The 19,909-nt window shown below is 32.9% G+C and overlaps 3 protein-coding genes, 1 long non-coding RNA gene and 1 pseudogene across 6 annotated transcripts; all 5 read left to right on the top strand.

Annotated features, from left to right (window-relative positions):
* The first annotated feature begins 1,694 nt into the window (after positions 1-1,694).
* LOC116131666 lies at positions 1,695-3,191 on the top strand. 2 transcript variants are annotated; one of them, XR_004128283.1, is made up of 4 exons: positions 1,699-1,773; positions 2,027-2,118; positions 2,753-2,863; positions 3,121-3,191. It is a non-coding gene; the product is annotated as an uncharacterized LOC116131666 (long non-coding RNA). The 2 variants fall into 2 exon arrangements; XR_004128284.1 differs by lacking the exon at positions 2,027-2,118 and having other exon boundaries at positions 1,695-1,773.
* A 3,710-nt stretch (positions 3,192-6,901) lies between these two features.
* On the top strand, positions 6,902-8,089 carry LOC116131683. 2 transcript variants are annotated; one of them, XM_031417351.1, is made up of 3 exons: positions 6,902-7,122; positions 7,193-7,613; positions 7,736-8,089. In XM_031417351.1, the coding sequence occupies exons 2-3, from the start codon at positions 7,211-7,213 to the stop codon at positions 7,801-7,803; spliced, it is 471 nt and encodes a 156-aa protein (XP_031273211.1). In that variant the 5' UTR covers positions 6,902-7,122; positions 7,193-7,210; the 3' UTR covers positions 7,804-8,089. The 2 variants fall into 2 exon arrangements, with proteins under 2 accessions (XP_031273211.1, XP_031273210.1); XM_031417350.1 differs by lacking the exon at positions 6,902-7,122 and having other exon boundaries at positions 7,130-7,613.
* LOC116131670 lies at positions 7,936-9,862 on the top strand (annotated as a pseudogene).
* Positions 9,863-11,233: 1,371 nt separating this feature from the next.
* On the top strand, positions 11,234-15,027 carry LOC116131669 (ankyrin repeat-containing protein NPR4-like). The gene is made up of 5 exons (XM_031417337.1): positions 11,234-11,321; positions 12,599-12,922; positions 13,129-13,233; positions 13,935-14,359; positions 14,446-15,027. Exons 1-5 carry the CDS (start codon positions 11,234-11,236, stop codon positions 15,025-15,027), a joined length of 1,524 nt encoding a protein of 507 aa, XP_031273197.1.
* A 3,078-nt stretch (positions 15,028-18,105) lies between these two features.
* Positions 18,106-19,178, top strand: LOC116131668. Its single transcript, XM_031417336.1, has 2 exons — positions 18,106-18,196; positions 18,679-19,178. The coding sequence occupies exons 1-2, from the start codon at positions 18,106-18,108 to the stop codon at positions 19,176-19,178; spliced, it is 591 nt and encodes a 196-aa protein (XP_031273196.1).
* Positions 19,179-19,909: the final 731 nt, after the last annotated feature.

Below are 19,909 nucleotides of genomic sequence, written 5' to 3'. Positions count from 1 at the left end.
ATGCTTGTATAAAATCAAGTATGTCTCCTAGAACTTTTGCATTAGACATACCTGTTAGATGGAATAGTACTTCTTTAATACTTGATTCATGTTTATCTTATGCAAATATAATTAGTTATTTTATAGCAAATAATAGAGGTCCTCATTATTTGGTAGAAAATGATTGGTATATAGCTAAAATATTTCATTCTTTTCCTAAAAGTTTTTACCAATCAACTTTACAACTTTCTGGTGTGTATTATCTTACTAGTCCATTGGTAATACATACAATTATAAAAAATTTCGAGTTATTTACAAAAAACAAAAACAATGAAATTTTAAAGGCACCAATAAAGGCAATGAATTTTTTTTTTTTAAAAATATTGGAAACCCATTCTTTTTCTTTATTGTTTAGGTGCTATATTTGATCCTAGAATTAAATTAGCAGGTTTAGACAATTTAAGTAAAAATTTACAAAACAAAGCATATGCTAATCAAATAGGAGAGGTAAAAAATTGTCTTGCAAATGTATATTTCCAATATGAAATAAGGTATGGGAACCCGCAAAGAGGCTAAATATCTAGGGAACTTGTATCAGAAGAAACAAATGAAGATTTCTACTCTTGGAGTGCACTAAACAGGCCGAAGAGGACCCGAATCTGAAGCACAACCTCCTCTTCAGAAGCACCACCACCAACAACAACAACTAATATACTGTCTTCCATACAGTCACAGAGTAATGAGCTTCAACAATATTTGGTAACCCCCGAAATGTTACCAACAGATCCACAATAAAGAGCCAACTTTGATGTCTTAGAATATTGGAAAACCAGAAAATGTATTTTTCCGGTATTATTAAGACTTGCCTTGGATGTTTTCGCTGTTCCTGTCGCAACCGTCTCATCCGAACAAACATTTAGTACAAGTGTAAGAATTTTAAATGAAAGGAGGACTAAACTTTCTCTAAAAATGATTGAAGTCCTCACATGTCTTCGAGATTGGGAATGGTCACGCCATCAAGATCAATACGAGGTTGTCGACGATATTTTAATAGAATCATTTCAATTTTGTAATGTAGATGATATGGATGAGAGATGTCCTAGTCAACCACCTCCAAATTAGTTGTTTTGTAAATTGTAAATTAATTATCAATTATTGCACTCTTTTTTCTTTACCAAGTTTTTGTCCCATTAAGTTTTTCCTGGTGATGTTTTTAACGAGGCAATAATTGTTGTAATTTCTTATTTTATTTTTTGATAAATGAATAAATCTAATTTTTCTTATATTACAATTTTAGTGTATTAAAATTGAATTAATATTTGAAATGTTAACAAAAAATTAATTTAATTATTGATATTTGAAAAGTTAATTAAAAACAATTATATTTATTCATTTATAAATCGTTTATTATTCGTTTGAAAAGTTAACTAAACAAAACAAAATAAAATAAAAAATAAAAAAAAAGAGGGTTAATCCGGTCCGGCCCGCAGCCTAACCCGACGGGCCGGGCCGGGCCGGGCCAGGTGCGTCACTTTTCCAACCTACTGTGAATAGCTACTGTGTAGTTCTTGGTCTCGGTTTCAACAGATAAGAGAGCGCTGCTACAGAGTAGAGCTGCTGAGACTTCTGTTTGAGGTGGTGATGGTGTACCATTGTTCTTTTCTCTGCCACTACGTTACTTCACTCTTTCTCAGCTTTCAGATTCGTTATTCTCCTCATTGCTTTTCACCTGAAGCTTTTCTTTCTTCATTTTCCCATTTCGAGCTAGGGATTGCATCTTAAGCCGTAAAAAAGGTAAGCTTTTTGAAACCAGTATATTTTTGTTTTATTTTGTCAAGTTTCTATTTTTGTTGTTTTAGGACTGCCATTGTCAATAGCTTTGGATACTTATCAGTCTTACCAAAAGGGCAAAAAAGTTTCAATTTTTTTTTTTTTTTCATTTTCTGTAGAATTTTCCTTGTAATCCTTAAATTTATGCTAATATTTGTCCAAATTTTCGTATAACTCAGTAATTTACACTTAAATTTTGCCTGTGCAAAATGTGCAGTTCATAAAAAAGTCTGTTTATGAAGGTCAGAAACTTTTTATCATCTAGATTGAAATATCTTGTAGTGGGGAGAAGGTAAAGTTTAGACTAAGGTAATTTGCAATGACCTCCCTGAGGTTTGAGGAATGTTTAGCTGCACCATAAAGTTGTTAAATTGTTAGGAGTCCTCCTTTCAAGGCCTTTTATTAATTATTAACAATGTAAAGAAAAATTTGAGGGCTATTAAGATGATTTAAGATGACAATTTTTCATTAATTAATGAACTTGAAGGGAGGCCTTTCTACATTAAAAAGCTTTTGGATCTATTAGACACTTTCCCCAAACGATAGGGGAGGTCATTGTCAATACCTCAAACATGTAAAGCACCACAGTTTACATTGTTATGTACTCTGTAGTTGTGGTAGAACTACATTAATATAATTGTAAGTTATACTAAAACATCAAAATAGTTATGACATTATGAAATTCTAAGATTCTGCATTATTTGATGAAATGCATCTAATGTCTTCTTCTTGCTTTACGATTCTTTTATACTATGGCTATGATAACTAATGCAACACTCTTGTTTATCTTATGATATTATCTGCATCATTCATTTTATATGGTAATGTTAACTAAAATGTTGATAAATCAATTACTATTTAAAAATTTGATGGAAGTATTATTTTGTAATAAAAGAGAAATCTATCAAATTCAAGTTATCTAACAGTATAAAGTTCATTGTAGGTTTACAACAAATGCCAACTATTGAAATCATGAGGGATACCTTTGCATCCGGAAATGGTTCAAATGAAGAAGTTGAAATTGTCATTGCTTCACCTTATGGTCAATTGGCTGGTATGCTTAGATTTTACAATGTGTTATACCTATGCTATTGTTTCTCTTCAGATGGATTGTTTACCGTGGGGAAAATCTTTTAGCTTCATTACCAATCACTTTGGAAACTTGGCAAGAAACTGTTTTCCAAAGGCACGATATTAGCTACTATTGAATATAGATTGATATTGGTGCCTATATGTGTATTTTTATATGCATATTTTAAAGAATCAACAGTTTTATTGATAAAACTTGTTATAAATGCTTCCACTTGACAGACAAGCAAACAAGAATTAGACACTTAAAATTGTATCAAGCTGCACTAAGTGGTGATTGGAGCATGGCTGAGTGTATTTTCAAGAAACATAAAAATGATATAATAGTGAGGATATCTAAGGAAGGGGACACTGCTCTCCATATTGCAGCTGCAGCAGAGCAAACTGATTTTTTGAAAAATCTGGTTGATATTTTAAATAAAGAGGATTTAGCTACTACAAATTATGCAGGCAATACAGCTTTTTGTCTTGCTGCTGTGTCTGGAAATGTGGAACTTGCTCAAGTGATGATGAATAAGATGAAAAAAGAGGATTTAACTACAAAGAAAGGAGCTGGAAAAACAGCTTATTGTCTCTCTGTTGAGTCCCAGAAGGTGGAACTTCCCAACATGATAGAGGAGAGTACAGACTTAGCTGATGTCCTGGAAAGGAGTAGAAACTTAGCAATGAGCCGAGGTAGAAATGAGATGTTACCACTTTACATGGCCGCTTTGTTTGGCCATAAAGAGATGGTACAGTTCCTTTATGAAGCCACTGATGACTAGTCATTATTTGACAATGACCGCATTGAATTGCTTATCACTCTAATAAGCAACGGTTTGTATGGTATGTAAAAGGTATTCTTTATATTTTGGCTAATTGTAGTACACTTGATATCTTTTAAATTGAATTTTACAATGTAAGATTGAAACCTTTGGTATAGGATTGAAATTCCATGTATGGTGGTCAGATTAATATATCCTCCCTTGTATATTTTTTGACAAATGTCCCATTATTCTTTTAAGGAACGCTGTGAATTCCCATCAAGAGACATATGATTTGACAAAACTGATGAAAGAACCCTTTCATAACACAAGTGCCTTGGTGAATACAAATCTGAAAATTTTCCTTTTATGAAACATAATTAATATAGTATTATGTATAGCAACTTCATACTTCCACTATTTACAATTGATACTACATCATCTCTAATGACTGTTGTTGTGTTTGCAGATGTTGCACTGGATTTGCTAGAGAAACACCCAGAGTTAGCCGTCGCTTGTGATGGAAACGAGGAGACAGCATTGCTTGGCTTGGCTCGAACGCCTATTGCCTCTCAAATTCAGCAAGGATTTTGGAAACAATGTGTCAATTTGTGTTAGTCTCCTTTAATCTTTGACATATTCAGCATGCCTTAATATATAAGTTACTGTTTTTGGTTTTATAGTTGAAATATATGTTTACTTGACAATTGTGATTAGGAGCGCGAACAGATATGAAAATTTGCACTTTAACCTTTCAGTTTTAATTTTTCCTTTTGTTTCAGAAACCATTTTTGCAAACCTGCTATTACTAAATATTTTCTTAGCAAGTTGATTTGATATAATTTCACAATATATTCTTATACTTACCAGCACCTTTTGCCAAGGAATCATTTGCAAGTGTGTTCTGGTGCTAAAGGATTTTTATGATATATTTTCAAACTGCTCATTTATCTTGATTATTGCAATATAGAATTTGTTCCAGACTTTTCACAAATCAAAATTTTGGCCATATGGCATTTATGCAATAATGTGATTTCTTTTATAGCATAATGAAGTGGTAATGTTGTGGTTATGGTAGGTTATATTGTTGGACATTTCTATTGTGTGACTCGGAGTGTTAATCAAATCCCTAGTTTAACTTGATCATTACATATATAGTTAAGTATTGCCTAGGAAATGTTTTCCTTGCGAATTGTTTAGGTAGTAAATCTCCTATGTTCTTTTACTTATTTAGAATGAATTGCAATGACTTCTGTCATTGTTAACCGGCCTAAAGATTTCTGTATGCTGATGTTGGCTAATCAAATTTGTAGTTTCAGGTACCAACACCAAGTTGCCTCCAAAAGCACTTGAACTAATCCAACGCCTTTGGGAACAAGTCATACTGTCAGATGAGACTGCAATTTCAAATATTATTAAAACTGCCCGACAACTGATATTTGTTGCTGCAGAACTAGGAAACATTGAGTTTCTAACTATACTTATACGTGAATATCCTGATTTGATACTGGAAGTTGATGAAAATAATTATAGCATATTTCATTTTGCTGTTATGAATCGTCATAGGGACATCTTCAAACTCATACATGAGATAGGTACTTTTAAGGATTTGATAGTTGCTTCCAAGGATAAAAAAAACAATAATATCTTGCATTTGGCTGGAATGTTGGCACCACCAGATCGGCTTATTGTCGTATCAGGAGCTGCTGTGCAACTGCAGCGAGAGTTGCTGTGGTTTAAGGTGAATGTTATGGTTCTCCTTTGTTTATAAAACGATATTCGTCACGCTAACTGATAAGATCTTTTACAACACTATTTGTAGGAGGTCAGTAAAGTTATGCATCCATTGGATGCCCTGGATAAAAACAGTGAAGGGAAAACTCCTAGAGCTTTATTTACTAAGGAGCATGGAGAATTAAAGGAAAAGGGAGAGAAATGGATGAAGGACACTGCAAACTATTGCATGATTGTGGCAACTCTTATTGCCACTGTGGTTTTTGCAGCAGCTTTCACTGTCCCAGGTGGCACCAAAGACGAGACAGGGACTCCTCATTTTGTTCTAAAAACTTCCTTCAAAATTTTTTTTTATAGCAGATGCAGTTTCGCTAGTATCTTCCGCATGCTCCATCTTAACCTTTTTATCCATTCTAACTTCCCGGTATTCAGAAGAAGATTTCCTCTCACGGTTACCAAAAAAGCTGGTTGCTGGACTTGCAACACTTTTATTATCAATAGCAGCAATGATGGCATTTACTTAGTATTGTAATCCTTAGCTTTTGAGTTTATCGAAAGATTCCCAGTTTATCGAAAGATTCCCAAACTCGAACACCCTTAGTTTTTGAGTTTATCGAAAGATTCCCAAACTCGAAACACCCAATCTCATGCAATTAATCAAGAATTAAACTGCAAAATCAAATAAGAAGACAGGAATTTTTACCGTGGTTCACTTACTCAAATTGGATAAGCTACATCCACGTTGAGCTCTAGTAAACTTGGAGCTTAATGCACTAGAGATCAAGATTCGTTATAAATACAATTAGATTAAACTCAATCAAATCACTCACTTCCTGTAATCCTCTCAAAGACTCATTCGTTACATTTCTTATATGAGAATATTAACCTAGATCTTTACAACTTAAAGGAAGCACAACCCCCAAACACGATTACAACAATTGCACAAGATTACAAGTCTATGAGAAACAAGAAATCAGAAAACCTAACAAAGAAGAACTCAATCGCAAAAACATAGTGTGTAAAGGCTGTGTAATTTGATTGAAGGGTATTCTTTTATACTTGCATTGTTGAAGAACCTTGGCCGTCAGATTTAGTAAGCAATCAACGATCATGATCAATCTTGGAGCTTTATTATGAGATGGCATCGTTTAAGTAATGTCTAGCCACACCGTTTTGTGCTTTACCATTCAACATTAGATTTAATAGAATAAAGTATGCAATAAAAGCGAGCTACATGCAAATAGCTAGATCTTACGTACTTCAATTGTCAATGAATTACATACCTACAACGGGTTGGACAATGGAAAGATCCCCGTAAGAGACTTTTCCAGTAAATGCAAACGGCAGAACTAGAACCAAGAGCCAAGCGGTCCCATCTCTTAATATCCAGTTTCGAACTTTCTCAGAAGTCAGCGGTGTCAGTTTTTTCAATTATATGAATCAAGTTTAGTGTGAAGGCGTTGACCAATCCAATTGCATACGTGGGTCAAGTCAGTTCCTTAAGATTTTAATAACTAAGAGCCACAAGAAAACGAGGCAGCGTTAGTGAAGTTGGTGGAAGAAGATCGCAACCATCAGTTTTCAAACACAAGAAAATAACTTTACTCTTTGTTTCAACTTTTGCTTTTGACATTCCAATCATTTTACGGCACTACATGTTTGGATTTATAATTCATCTTGTTCTTGGTTGTAGTTGCTTGGAGGTTCAAAGTCTTTTATCCGATTGAGCTGCTCAGAACCAGAAACGGTGATGTCCTAATTCCTAATAAAGCACTACATTTTTTGTTGTACTACTGATTTTGCTTGTTCTCAGGCAGTACTTTTCATTGAAGATAATGATATTGAACAACCTTCCTTCATCACAATATGGGAGGGGACTTTCAATTCAATCTTGTTTCCCTGAGATCAAATCTGTTGCAAATTCCTCTTGCAAATCTTCTGGGGAAGATGATGCAAGCTTAGGCATATTTTCTGACGATGACTTGAGCCTGAAAGATGCTTTTGGGCCAGCAACATTTGATCATGGCCATTATGAATCTTCCTTCAATTTTTCCTCTGATATTCAACACTTTCATCTTCAACCACATCATCAAGCTGTAAAAAGCCCAGTAGACTTTCTGGAACCTAAAGGATTTGATGACCATGTCGTTTTAGATCCATCAATTTGGCCCTTTCAAGATTCAAGCAATCAAATGCCCTCTATTTCTGCGGAACCAAACACACGAGCAGCAGAGACTGGTATGCTGTTGCAAATTTCATTCAATTTCCTCCAATTAATACTTATGTAAATTATATGATGGAGAAATAAAAATACTCCAGCATGGCTCTCATAGTCTTGCTGTTTTTTTTCTTTTTTGCAGGTGATGTACAAAGGAATTACTTTACTGCTTTTGTTCCTCTGCATAATGCGGCGCTTAAAGGCGATTGAGAGTTTGCAAGGGAGTTTTTGATTTTGAATCCACAAGCAGTATGTGCTAGCATCACAAGAAACCAGGAAACAGCTCTTCACATTGCTGCTGGAGCTAGACATACAATATTTGTCCAAGAGCTTGTGAACATTATGAAAGCTGAAGACCTGGCACTGCCGAACAAGGTTGGGAACACAGCCCTCTGTTTTGCTGCCATATCCGGAATAAAAAAGATTGCAGAAGTGATGGTTAATAAGAACAGAAGGTTGCCATCAATTCGAGGCAGTAAGGGAGCAACGCCGTTGTGTATGGCTGCTTTGTTGGGCCACAGAGAAATGGTCTGGTATCTTTATTCTGTGACTGAGGAAGAGTATCTAAAAGAAGAAGATCCGTTTGAGCTTCTTGTTGCTGTCATCAATGCAGACCTCTATGGTATCCACCTCTTACCTTCGCTATTTTCATGATGAAACTTTATAACTTCTAGAGGAGCAAATTGATGATTGTGTTGTGTTAATTTGACAGATGTGGCATTGGACTTAATTAATCATCATCCTGAGTTAGCTGTTGCTCGAGATGGAAGAACAGAGACGGGTCTTCATGTATTGGCACGGAAGCCTTCAGCATTTGTAAGTGGAAGTCGGCTTGGAATTTGGCAGAGGTGCATTTACTCTTGTTAGTAACTCCATTACTGGCCATTTCTCACTGCCATTACTCTTGCGCATTAATCATTATCTGCTTATTTATTCCTTCTAGAAAATAAAAGGTTTTGGACAAAGAGGTGATTGCGTCCTGCACATTCAGTTCCACGTTTCAGGGCAACCATTGACAAAAAAGTTGATGCATCTTCAAGCTCTAGAATTGGTGAAGCAACTGTGGGAGCAAGTGTTGTTGCTAGATGACTCCAAAATTGGAGAACTACTTCGGAAACCTTCAAGATTGTTGTTTACTGCTGCAGAGTTGGGGAATGTTGAATTCATAAAAGTGCTGATTCAGAAGTATCCTGACCTTATTTGGAAAGTAGATGATCACAGTCGAAGCATATTTCACATTGCAGTGTTGCATCGTCAGGAAAACATTTTTGATCTGATTCATGAGATTGGAGCTCAAAGATTTGATAGCGGCTTATGAAGATGAAAATAACAATAACATGTTGCATTTGGCTGGAAAGCTTGCCCACCCAGATAAACTCAAAATTGATTCTGATGCAGCTCTGCAACTTAGACGAGAGTTGCATTGGTTCAAGGTTAATAATTACTTTTCAACTATAAAACTTGCACTTCACTGTAATTATCTTTGTTTGGAAATAACATGTAAATGGAGCAAAACCTGAACCCAATTAACCATTTTCTTTCTGGGTCTGAATCTTGATGGACTGTTCCTTTTGATCTGGCAGGAAGTCGAAAAAGTTGTTCAACCATCTTATAGAGAAACCAAAAATTCCGAGGGGAGGACACCTCATATTTTTTTTTCGGAGGAGCATAGAAGACTTGTTCGCTAAGGGGAAAAGTGGATGAAAGACACTGCATCTTCATGTATGGTTGTCGCAACACTTATTGCAACTGTGATGTTTGCTGCAGCCTTCACTGTATCAGGTGGCAATAACGATCTTATGGGCAAGCCTGTTTTTCTACATCACGGGTCATTTTTGGTTTTCGCCATATCGGATGCATTGGCACTATTTTGCTCTGCCACTTCAATATTGATGTTCCTCTCCATTCTCACCTCGCGCTATGCAGAAGAAGATTTCTTGCATTCATTACCAAACAGGCTGATAATAGGGCTTGCAGCTCTCTTCATCTCTATAGCAACCATGATGGTAGCATTTGGAGCCACTCTTTTCATTGTTCTAAGCAATGAATTTGCATGGATAGCTATTCCAATAGCCATTGTTGCTTGTGTTCCTGTCACCCTGTTTCCTCTGCTCTAATTCCCCCTTCTTTCTGATATGATTAGTCACTTGTAAATGTTAGTATTTTTTCTAGTTCAAATCATCACTTGTATTAGCTCACTGCAAAACAATCTTTTCATTATGTATTGGAAATGCTGAGTAATGAACAAAGATTCATTTAATTTATCAAATCATGATAAACAAATCCCAACTCTTTATCTAATTGCTCAATCACTCACACGTAAAACCTCTGATCATGTAACCAACTTATAAACTTCATATTAAGTTTGCTTCATTGAAACCAATATTTGACACCTATATATAAATGCTAAAACTAAAATATAACTACTTGAAATATTTCTCAAAAAAAACTTGAAAGAATTAGATAAGTAGTTTGGTAAAAAACATAGAACAACTTTAATATATCCCACATGGGAATTTAATTAGACATAGTATTTCTCCTTTAGGAAGACACAAATTGCAGAAATCCCTGCATTCTTCTCAGAAATCCCTACATTCTTCTTAGGAAATGTTATCATCATTTGGTATCTCCTTCACTTTATGAGGCCTTGAGCCATATATTCTTCTCTTAAACTTCACTTCAGGCCATTTGAGCCATATATTCTTCTCTTACTCTTCACTTCCGGCCATTTGAGCCATATATTCTTCTCTTGCTTTTCACTTAAGGTAATTTGAGCCCTATATTCTTCTCTTAGCTCTTCACTTTAGGCCATTTGAGCCCTATATTCTTCTCTTACTCTTCACTTCAGGCCTTTTTTTTTAGAATAATACTTTGGGTACTAATGGATGAGTACTAATATGTGTACTAACTAAAGCATAGTACCCGTACTATTCGCACAAATGAATAGAGAGGTTCGGCTTTAGCCCAACATCAAAATTTGTAATCCGTTACTAATTCAACAAAGAATAATACTTTGGGTACTAATGGATGAGTACTAATATGTGTACTAACTAAAGCATAGTACCCGTACTATGCGCATAGTACGGGTACTATGCTTTAGTTAGTACACATATTAGTACTCATTCATTAGTACCCATAGCATCACTCTTTTTTTTAATATAAATTTAACTAGCTGCAGATTGTATCCAAGGTGCCAAAAGAGGCAAGTCTTTCAACCCACTTCTTCTTCTTCCCTATATTGTTCTCTTACTCTTCACTTCAGGCCTTTTTTTTTTTAATATAAATTTAACTAGCAGCAGATTGTATCCAGGGTGCCAAAAGAGGCAAGTCTTTCAGCCCACTACTTCTTCTTCTTCTTCTTCTTTGATTTGTAAAGTCTTAAGTTAGATTCATTATTTTTGTTCTTTCAGTTTGCTGCAATGTGCATATATAATTATTACAGTAGCTAAGATTTTTCTTATTATGGTACATATAAATAAGATATTGGAGTACTTAAGATGAATGACTATTATTCTAATTACTATTCATTCCCAATTTGAATCCAATTAGAACACAAGGTTCATATTATGCTGCAAAATTTATTATCTAATACTTATAAAGTTCATTGTAGATTTACCAAGAATAAACGAGAAAATAAATCATGAAGGATTACGTTGCTGCATCAGGAAGCGCCTCAAAAAAAGAAAATGTTGAGATTGTGATTGCTCCACCTTATCAAAAAATGGATGGTATGATTTGACATTGCAATTAATGCTGCATTTTTCTTTTTTAGTAAAATGCATTTTTTGAATACCCTTTAGTGTCTTAGGGTAGATGTGATATGCACTTCCTAAGTTGGCGTTAATTTTTTTCCATTAATCTCTCTTGTTTTTATGTAATTATGAAGTGCTTATGAAGTTTGAGGGTTAAAAATAGATATTAAATTTTTATTGATGGTTAATTTCACAAATTCCTCTTATTCTTGATTCACTGTGTATTATAAGAAAACCTTATATACATAATGTTACAATACAATTAACCAATGATTATTAATCACATCAATCCAATATCAATATATATATAGAGAGAGAGAGAGAGAGAGAATCATTGGATTTTTGTATTACAATAAAATGTATTGAAGACTTTCTCATCTTAAGATGATCATGTGTGAAATTGAATCTCTCAATAGTAAACACTTTTTTTTTCTTTTTTGTTATCAAAGTCATAAATCAAAGGCAAAGAATACCCAATTTTTTTTTTTTTTTTTCCCAATTTTTGGGGGAAACTGATATGTCACTTTAAGGCTCTTTGTTCTTTAAGGACATAAACATAGAAGATTCATATTAGCACACAAGATATAATTCTATAATACAATGCAAACATTCATTAAAACTTAGATAACAAACAATGTGACTATTTTATTTATTTTATAGGATGTCCCTGATATGATATCTTCACCTACACATATGGGTGTCACTTATTGCATTTATTATTTCTTTTGTAATTCTAAATATATATATATTTATTTATTTATGGCTAATAATTTATCCATAAATGTCTTTTTTTTTTTTTTTTAGTTACTTGATTTTAGAAAAAAAATTTGTTTTAATACGTTATAATGGTCTATTCAATGAAATTATCAAGAGGAATTACAAAGTAAACATAATAAATTTTTTATATATCAAACTTCCATCAGAGTTTAATGTGAATGTATTGGTAGACTCTTCCACGATAGAAGAAGAATCAGTGTGCCTGCTGCAAAATTCTATCTCATTCTCAAAGAAGTCTTTTTATTATGTTGATTATAGGCTATAGCATCCCTTTTATTATGTGTAACAAAATTTTTATGCATAAAATTGTTTATTTTTCAACTTGACAGAAATTGAAAAAAAAAATAGGCACTTCAAATTGTGCTGGGCTGCATTGGAAGGCGATTGGAACACTACTGAAAGAATTTACAAGGAAGATAATATTGATACACAAGTTAAGCTATCAAAGGATTAGGACACCGCTGTCCATATTGCAGCTGCAGCAAGGCGCACTGGTTTTGTGAAAAAGCTGCTTGAACAAATGAATAAAGAGGATTTAGCCGTAAAAAATAATGCTGGCAATACGGCCTTTTTTCTTGCAGCTGCATCCAAAAGGGTTGAAATTGTCAAGGCTATGATGGAGAAGAATGAAGACATAGTAAAGATTAGAGGAGACAATGATATGTTACCGATTCACAAGCCAGCTCTAGAGGGAGACAAAGAGATGGTAGAATATCTTTACGAAGCCACTGGAGATGAGTTATTGGATAATAATGATTGCTTCCACTTGCTCATCAATCTAATAAACCATGGTTTGTATGGTAAGTTTAGTTTTAATATGTATATTCGGGCTAGCTAGTTAAAACTTAAGTCATACTCTAATCTTACGAGTCGAACATGGTAGGTCAGCTTAAACCACCCGGTTGAGCCCTTGGGGTAAACAACTTAATACATATTCAACTTAACAACCCCTCAATTAATCATATATTAATTATATAATTTATGATGTTGATCATTGTTTTCCTAGATGTTGCATTGGATTTGGTGAAGAGGCATCCAGAGAGAGCTCTTGCACGTGGTAAAAATAAGGAGACAGCATTGCATCTCTTGGCACGAATGCCTGTATTGACACGTATTTTAGATTTTAACTCCATTAGATTTTGCAAAGATTCAGCCATCTACACGTGTTAGTTTTCTCTAATCATTAGCACTTTCAGATTGCTTTAATTAGTTTTTGTTTTTTAATCATTATATTAATATATAATTGTAAGAAAAAAGGGTGCTTAATTTCATTTTATTTTAGAGCAGATAATGAAGTAAAAAGAGACGTGATAAAGAGATGTCCTCCAATGTTTGGGAGGAAGCGGGAGAAGGAGAGGAATGAGCTGAGCTTGAGGGATCGAATGAATGAGAGGGATGAACTGATGAATGAGAGAAAGCAAAGGCTCGGCTGGGGGTATCGGATTAATGAGACGAATCGTCAACTGCTTTGTGGGTATTTATGGTTGCACTACTAGAATCATCCCTATATTAAATACAAATGAAAATTCTCATGTGTAACTTAAAATATAGAGTTAATTTCAGTTAACAAAAGTTAATTATTGTCTATGAGCACTTTTAGTGTGTCATTAAGAAGATAAATCAAGTTCCTATTTTATCTTATATATTAATTAAATGGGTATTTAATTACTCCTGGATAATCTTTTATTAGAAATGTGCCATAATCCTCTCTTCTTTTTTCGGTTTAGGATTAATTAATCGCTTCTCTAATATTTTCTTCATCCTCAATTTTTTTGTAAACTAATGTTGGCTTAACTAAACTTCTTGTCTCAGATACCGGTCAAGAGATTCCCGATTCAGCTTTTGAACTAGTCGAACATCTTTGGAAACAAGTTATGCTTTTGGATGACTCCCAAATTTTGGAAATTATTAGAAAACCTTGGTCTCTAATATTCGAGGCTGCAAAACAAGGAAACTTTCGGTTTCTAAAAAGAATTTTCTGCACATATCTTGATCTAATGTTTGAAGTTGATGAAAATCATTACACCATACTTCATTTTGCTGTTATGTATCGTCGCCTTAACATTTTCTACTTCATTTATGACATCGGTCGATTTAAGGATATGGTAGTTCGGGACACAGATAAAGAAGGGAACAATATCTTGCATTTGGCTGCAAAGTTGCCACCAGCAGATATACCTGATATTGAATCGCCTGCATTACATATTCAAATGCAAATTGACAAGTGGTGGTTCGAGGTGAATATTAATTTACCCGCGTCTTTTGTTTGGAAAAAAAAATATATTTTTTGCCTTGATTGATAAATGTTTCATAACTACTGTAGGAAGTGAAGAGAATTACGCATCCAGTGTATGCTGAAGCTAAAAATAAAGATGGAAAAACTCCTAGAGCTTTATTTACTGAACAGCACGAAGATTTGAGGAATAAAGCTGATAAATATACCAAGAAGATTGCAACTGCATACATCACGGGGTCAACACTTATTGCCACTGTGGTTTTCGCTACACTTTTCACGTTACCAGGTGGCACCGATGAAAATACAGGGACTTCACATTTTGTTCGAAGAGCTTCCTTCATAGTTTTTACAATATCAGATACTATAGCATTGCTATTGTCCTCTTTCTCTATAATAGTGTTCTTAGCTGTTATCTCTTCCCAATGTGAAGAAGCAAATTTCCTTAATCGGGTGCCTGGTAATTTGGCTTTGGGATTACACTTACTTCTACTCTATGTAAAAGCAGTAATGGTAGCGTTTAGTGCAACTGTGTTCATTGTCTTCAAAGATAAGTTGCGATGGACGCTTGTTCTTCTTACTGTAATGGTTATTTTCGCAATCGCCATGTACAAGGGTAGAGCTTGGACTATCTATGGAGAAGTGATGCATTATACCTATAAAAACTGGTGACATTATTTACTTATTTTACATCAATGTAATATAACAAATGAGTCACGTGCACTCATTGTTTCTTATCATGAATGATATAAGATGTAATACTTATATTTTTCCGTTTTATTAAATCGGAAATAGATTACCCAATTGTGGCGCTTTATACTGTCTTATTAGAACCATGTCTTACCAACTAGATTGATCTTATTTGGCTTTCCTTAAAAAAAAAAAAAAAAAAAAAAAAAAAAATAAACGATAGAATATTATGATTGACTTTTTAATTCTATAACTAAATGTGGCAGTGAGTAAATCTTATCAATTACCATATTACCTTAATATCCCTTGCAGTATACAATATTATTAAAAATAAATTTTCAAAAATTTATATTTAGCCCATTTAAAGTACTTTCTAATACATAAAGATGTTGCTTCAAAATTAAAAAAGGTTAATAAGATGAAGTATGGAGAGGAACACAGCTCTCTGGGATCAAAAAGGTTAACAAGAACAAAAAGTTGCCATCGAGTTGAAGCAAAGTGGAAGCAACCCCTTATGTTAGGCCACATAAAATCTAATGGTCCGCCATCTTTGTTCTGTGACCAAAGAACAAGATAATGTTGATTCAAAATCTAAAACAGTTATTATAAATATGAGACCACCCTAAGGTTTTAATTTTTAACAGATGAATTGAAAAGATCGTTAGGATAACATATAACTCCCTGATGTGAGCCTCCGTCAATACATATATTGAGAAAGAACAAGAAAATTGCCATGAAATAAGCACATGACATCCATCTCACCATTCATAAATTCAAATTTGTATTTGTAAAATTGGTGATGTTCAGTGTATTAATTAATTGTATGATTCAGCGTATTATTAATAAAAGATTATTATATATGTTACATGCATTATTTATATCGATAAATTTAAACTGTGAATTAGCATAAATTGTTTACTATAATATTTAGAGAAGACAAGAACTCCATGTGATTACTTATCTAATTGTCATTTGCAAACAAGTCAATAGAGAAACGGCATTCAATAGTTCATACTACGTGCTTTACACCGACTTATAATCTTATATAATAACACTTATTTTATACTATAATTATTAATTATTTAATACTTGTTTATTTTATTAATTATTTATTGTTGAATGCCATATGTCATATATGGTAAAGCACATGGCATCTTGAAAAGTCAACCGTCTCGCACCTTTTAAATTGTATCATTTTCACCTAAGGTTTTGCGAAATACATTTTCCCATCCCTCAAGTTTCAAAATATCATTTTCCATCCCTTCATTAGATGTTGTAAGTATTTTTTGTTAATATTTAATTAAAAAGACAAAAATACTCTTAAATAGTTTATTCTTAATTAATTTATTATAAATGAAATTTTAGTTAAGTTAAAATCTTTACTTGATTATTTATTAATTCAAATGTAAAAATACTATTTTTTCCTTTTGTTTATTTAATTATTTAGAAATATTGATTTCCAATGTTAATTAGTAAAAATGAAAAATATTATATTATGAAAAACATTATAAATTTAATAGATTATTAAATAATAGTGATAGGATATTGATGACATTATAAATAAATATTAAAATCATTTAACTTTAAATAATTTTATAGCATTACTCTTAATATTTTAGTCAGGGTTAACTATTTTTTCTTTTTTGACTTTTTATTATTTGACTTTTTGGTTAATTAAAAAATAATAAAAAATTTATAAAGTCAAATATTTAAGAATATCTTTGTTTTTTTAATCAAATATTAACCAAAACATAACAAAGTCTAACAAGAGTGGGAAAGTGTCATTTTGAACATCAAAGGATGGAAAAGTGTTGTTTTCCAAACCTTGGTAGGGAAACGGTCGTTCTCCCAACTGAAATTCACATTATCTTTAGATGATCTTCAAGGAATTTTTTTATAAGTACTCAAATCTCGATAATTTCCAAGGATCGGGGGATCGTAATCCTCGTTTGTAACAAAAACTCCACATGATTTATTGTTCTATAATTAATTCATACTATGTTTTAATATTAATTAACTTATAATTTAATCTATGTAACAACACTTATCTTATCATTAATCAACAACATCATGCTGGGAAAGTCGACATATTAATTCTATATATTTGTTCGAGCCAATACTGAAGTGAGTTGTCTCTTTTTACCTTGCTAAATGAAATAAAAATATATATATTATTATGGTTGTCTATATTTATTGTTTCTTCAGTGGTCATTTGAATCATGCAAGCAAAATAATAATACATAAACCCATCTATATATTAACCTCTTATAAATAAATATTTATTCTGGTGTCTTTTCTATCTTTTTGAAAACCCTAAAATAATTGTTCTCTTCCTGTTCTTAATTGGCTCCGTCACTGGGTATTCGATTTAAATTCTCTGAATTTCATGTAACATCGTTTCTATAGAGTACTTTATAAATTTGGTTTCTCTTGCTAAGCTAGGGATTTATCTACAGAAATTTTATTGAAAATTTTTGATTGATATTAGAAAAAATTGAACATTAGTAAATATGAGTTTTCTTAATTAATATTGCTACCATACACCTGGCTGTTAAGGATTGGTTTTAAAATCCCAACATTGAAAGAACTCCTTCAAGAAATTTAAATATTATCCAGTGAACAGTTGTCCTTTGATTCAATGTGAACATTACTGAACACAATTATTAGTTAAATTACTATCTTATAATATTTAATTGTGTTATATCTTGAAATGAGTTGTACAATCAATATTAAAAAATGACTACCAATTTTCAGTTGAGTAATTGGTCAATGCATGCCACCAGAGAAAATTTTTAAACATAATCACCTTGTCTTTGGAAGTGTATATATATAAGCTAGTTACCTCAGTCTTTCGCTGAACTATCTAGGCTTTTCATCCGATTTTTTCTTTTAAAAGCTGAAGATACATAGCAAGCCATACTCCAAAAGAGGTAAGCTTTCAAAACCACTTCTTCAATGTAATTTGAAAGTCTCTTTTCAACTGAAAATATGTAGGCTTATAATTTAAATTAGACTTAGATCTAAATATATTTTAAATTCCTTGCCGGGTTTACTGGGAAAATGTCTATTCATGAAGTGAGGATTGACATAGAGGAAAACTATTTGCTACATGAAAATGGGATTGAGCTTGTCGCATCCCCTCCTCATGGCGGTAAGATTTGATGGTATCCTGTATCCTGTAGATTGTTTATTATTTTATTTTATATTTTTAAAATGCATTATTTTTATAGGAATAATATCCTACACTACTATATAAGAACATAAGATTTATCTCAAAATTTTGCTAACTCTAATTTTTTTCTTTTAATTTAAATCCTTAGGGTGTAATGTGGATATTTCGAAGGACAATTAGATCTCAATGTAACTATGTGGGAATTTCAAGGAAAAACAAATTTAATCTTCCACAATAGATCTACTTTATTATTATTATTTTTATCTTGGATAAATTTATGTATCGGCGGCCTCTTTTTCTCAAGTAAATGAAGCTTTGTATTTCATTAGAATTAATCTAATATAATTTTGATAGGTTATTCAGGGTTACAGTTACACCCAAATAGACTACTGCACGTCAAGAAGCATGCGTATCCTTAACAAAATATTAAGCATAAACTTAGTATATTTTCAACTTGACAGAAATTGGAATGAGGAATAAACGCTTCGCACTGTACCGGGCTACACTGAAAGGTGATTGGGACAGATTTCAAGGAATTGACATGAAACATGAAATTAATATGACAGCTAAGCTATCAAAGGAAGGAGACACAGCTCTACACATTGCAGCTGCAGCAAGGCGCACTGGTTTTGTGAAAAAGTTGCTTGAGCATATGAACAAAGATGACTTATCCATAAAAAATAATGCTGGCAACACAGCCTTTTTTCTTGCTGTTTCATCCGGGGAGGTTGACATCGTCAAAGCTTTGAAAGAGAAGAATGAAGACTTGGTAAAGAACCGTGAGAAAGACATGATGGAGAAGAATGAAGACGTCGTAAAGAACCGAGGTGATAATTACATTTTACCACTTCTCCAAGCAGCTGTGATGGGAAACAAAGAGATGGTAGAATACTTTTATGAAGCCACTCGAGATGAGTTATTAGATGATAATGAATCGCGTCAAAATTGTGTTGTCGACTGATTTAGTACCACATGGTTGTATGTAAGTTTTTAATTATTATATTTGGGCTATTTAGATGAATTTCAAAAACCTAAGTCATACTCAAGGTCAATTTTTAAAGAGCATTGTATTTTACCTTAATAGACAAATGATTAGGCAAATCTATTACCAAAAGAATCACTTTATATTATTTATGATGTGATTGTGTTTTTCATAAATGTTGCGTTGGATTTTGTAGAGAGGCACCCACAAAAAGCTCATAACTGGTGAACATGGGGAGACAGTATTGCACCACTTGGCACGATTACATGTACGAGACTTACTGGCGATTTGAGCTTGAGTAAGACTTTGCGGGAAATCAACGATCTACTTTGTTAGTTCTCTCTAATCATTAACATCTTCGCCTTGATCAATTTTTTTTTTCTTTGTGTTATCCAAAAAATATATAATATTTAAATAATTTTAAAGAATTTTTTAATTGGAAATGGTTAGTTTGAATTTTTTAGTTGTAAGATAATATTTGTTATTATAACATTTTTGAATTTGTCCTTCTAAAGCCATAATTTATGAAATTTTATATATTATTTTGTAAGATGAGAAAACTATACTTTGCCTTACAAAACTTTTATATTATGTAAATTATCAAAGCAATTGTATGTAAGAACAAAGGTGCTTTCTGTTGATTCAAAGCAGGATAATGAAGTGAAAGAAAGGTCATAAATTCAGTGTTGGGGAAGAAGAATGAGCCGATG

This window comes from Pistacia vera, unplaced genomic scaffold, assembly GCF_008641045.1.
Source record: "Pistacia vera cultivar Batoury unplaced genomic scaffold, PisVer_v2 Contig237, whole genome shotgun sequence".
Classification (NCBI taxonomy): Eukaryota; Viridiplantae; Streptophyta; class Magnoliopsida; order Sapindales; family Anacardiaceae; genus Pistacia; species Pistacia vera.
The sequence above is the reverse complement of the archived record's forward strand: the minus strand, read 5'-3'. Positions and strand labels throughout refer to the sequence as shown.

Bases quoted from the DNA above. Each gene is read 5' to 3' on its own strand.
- LOC116131669 (XM_031417337.1), top strand. From the start codon at position 11,234: ATGAAGGATTACGTTGCTGCATCAGGAAGCGCCTCAAAAAAAGAAAAT. The intron at 13,234-13,934 runs GTATTTTAGATT...TTCTTGTCTCAG, and splicing joins ACGAATGCCTGTATTGACAC to ATACCGGTCAAGAGATTCCC. The intron at 14,360-14,445 runs GTGAATATTAAT...TAACTACTGTAG, and splicing joins TTGACAAGTGGTGGTTCGAG to GAAGTGAAGAGAATTACGCA.
- LOC116131683 (XM_031417351.1), top strand. From the start codon at position 7,211: ATGATATTGAACAACCTTCCTTCATCACAATATGGGAGGGGACTTTCA. The intron at 7,614-7,735 runs GTATGCTGTTGC...TCTTTTTTGCAG, and splicing joins CACACGAGCAGCAGAGACTG to GTGATGTACAAAGGAATTAC.
- LOC116131668 (XM_031417336.1), top strand. From the start codon at position 18,106: ATGTCTATTCATGAAGTGAGGATTGACATAGAGGAAAACTATTTGCTA. The intron at 18,197-18,678 runs GTAAGATTTGAT...TCAACTTGACAG, and splicing joins CGCATCCCCTCCTCATGGCG to AAATTGGAATGAGGAATAAA.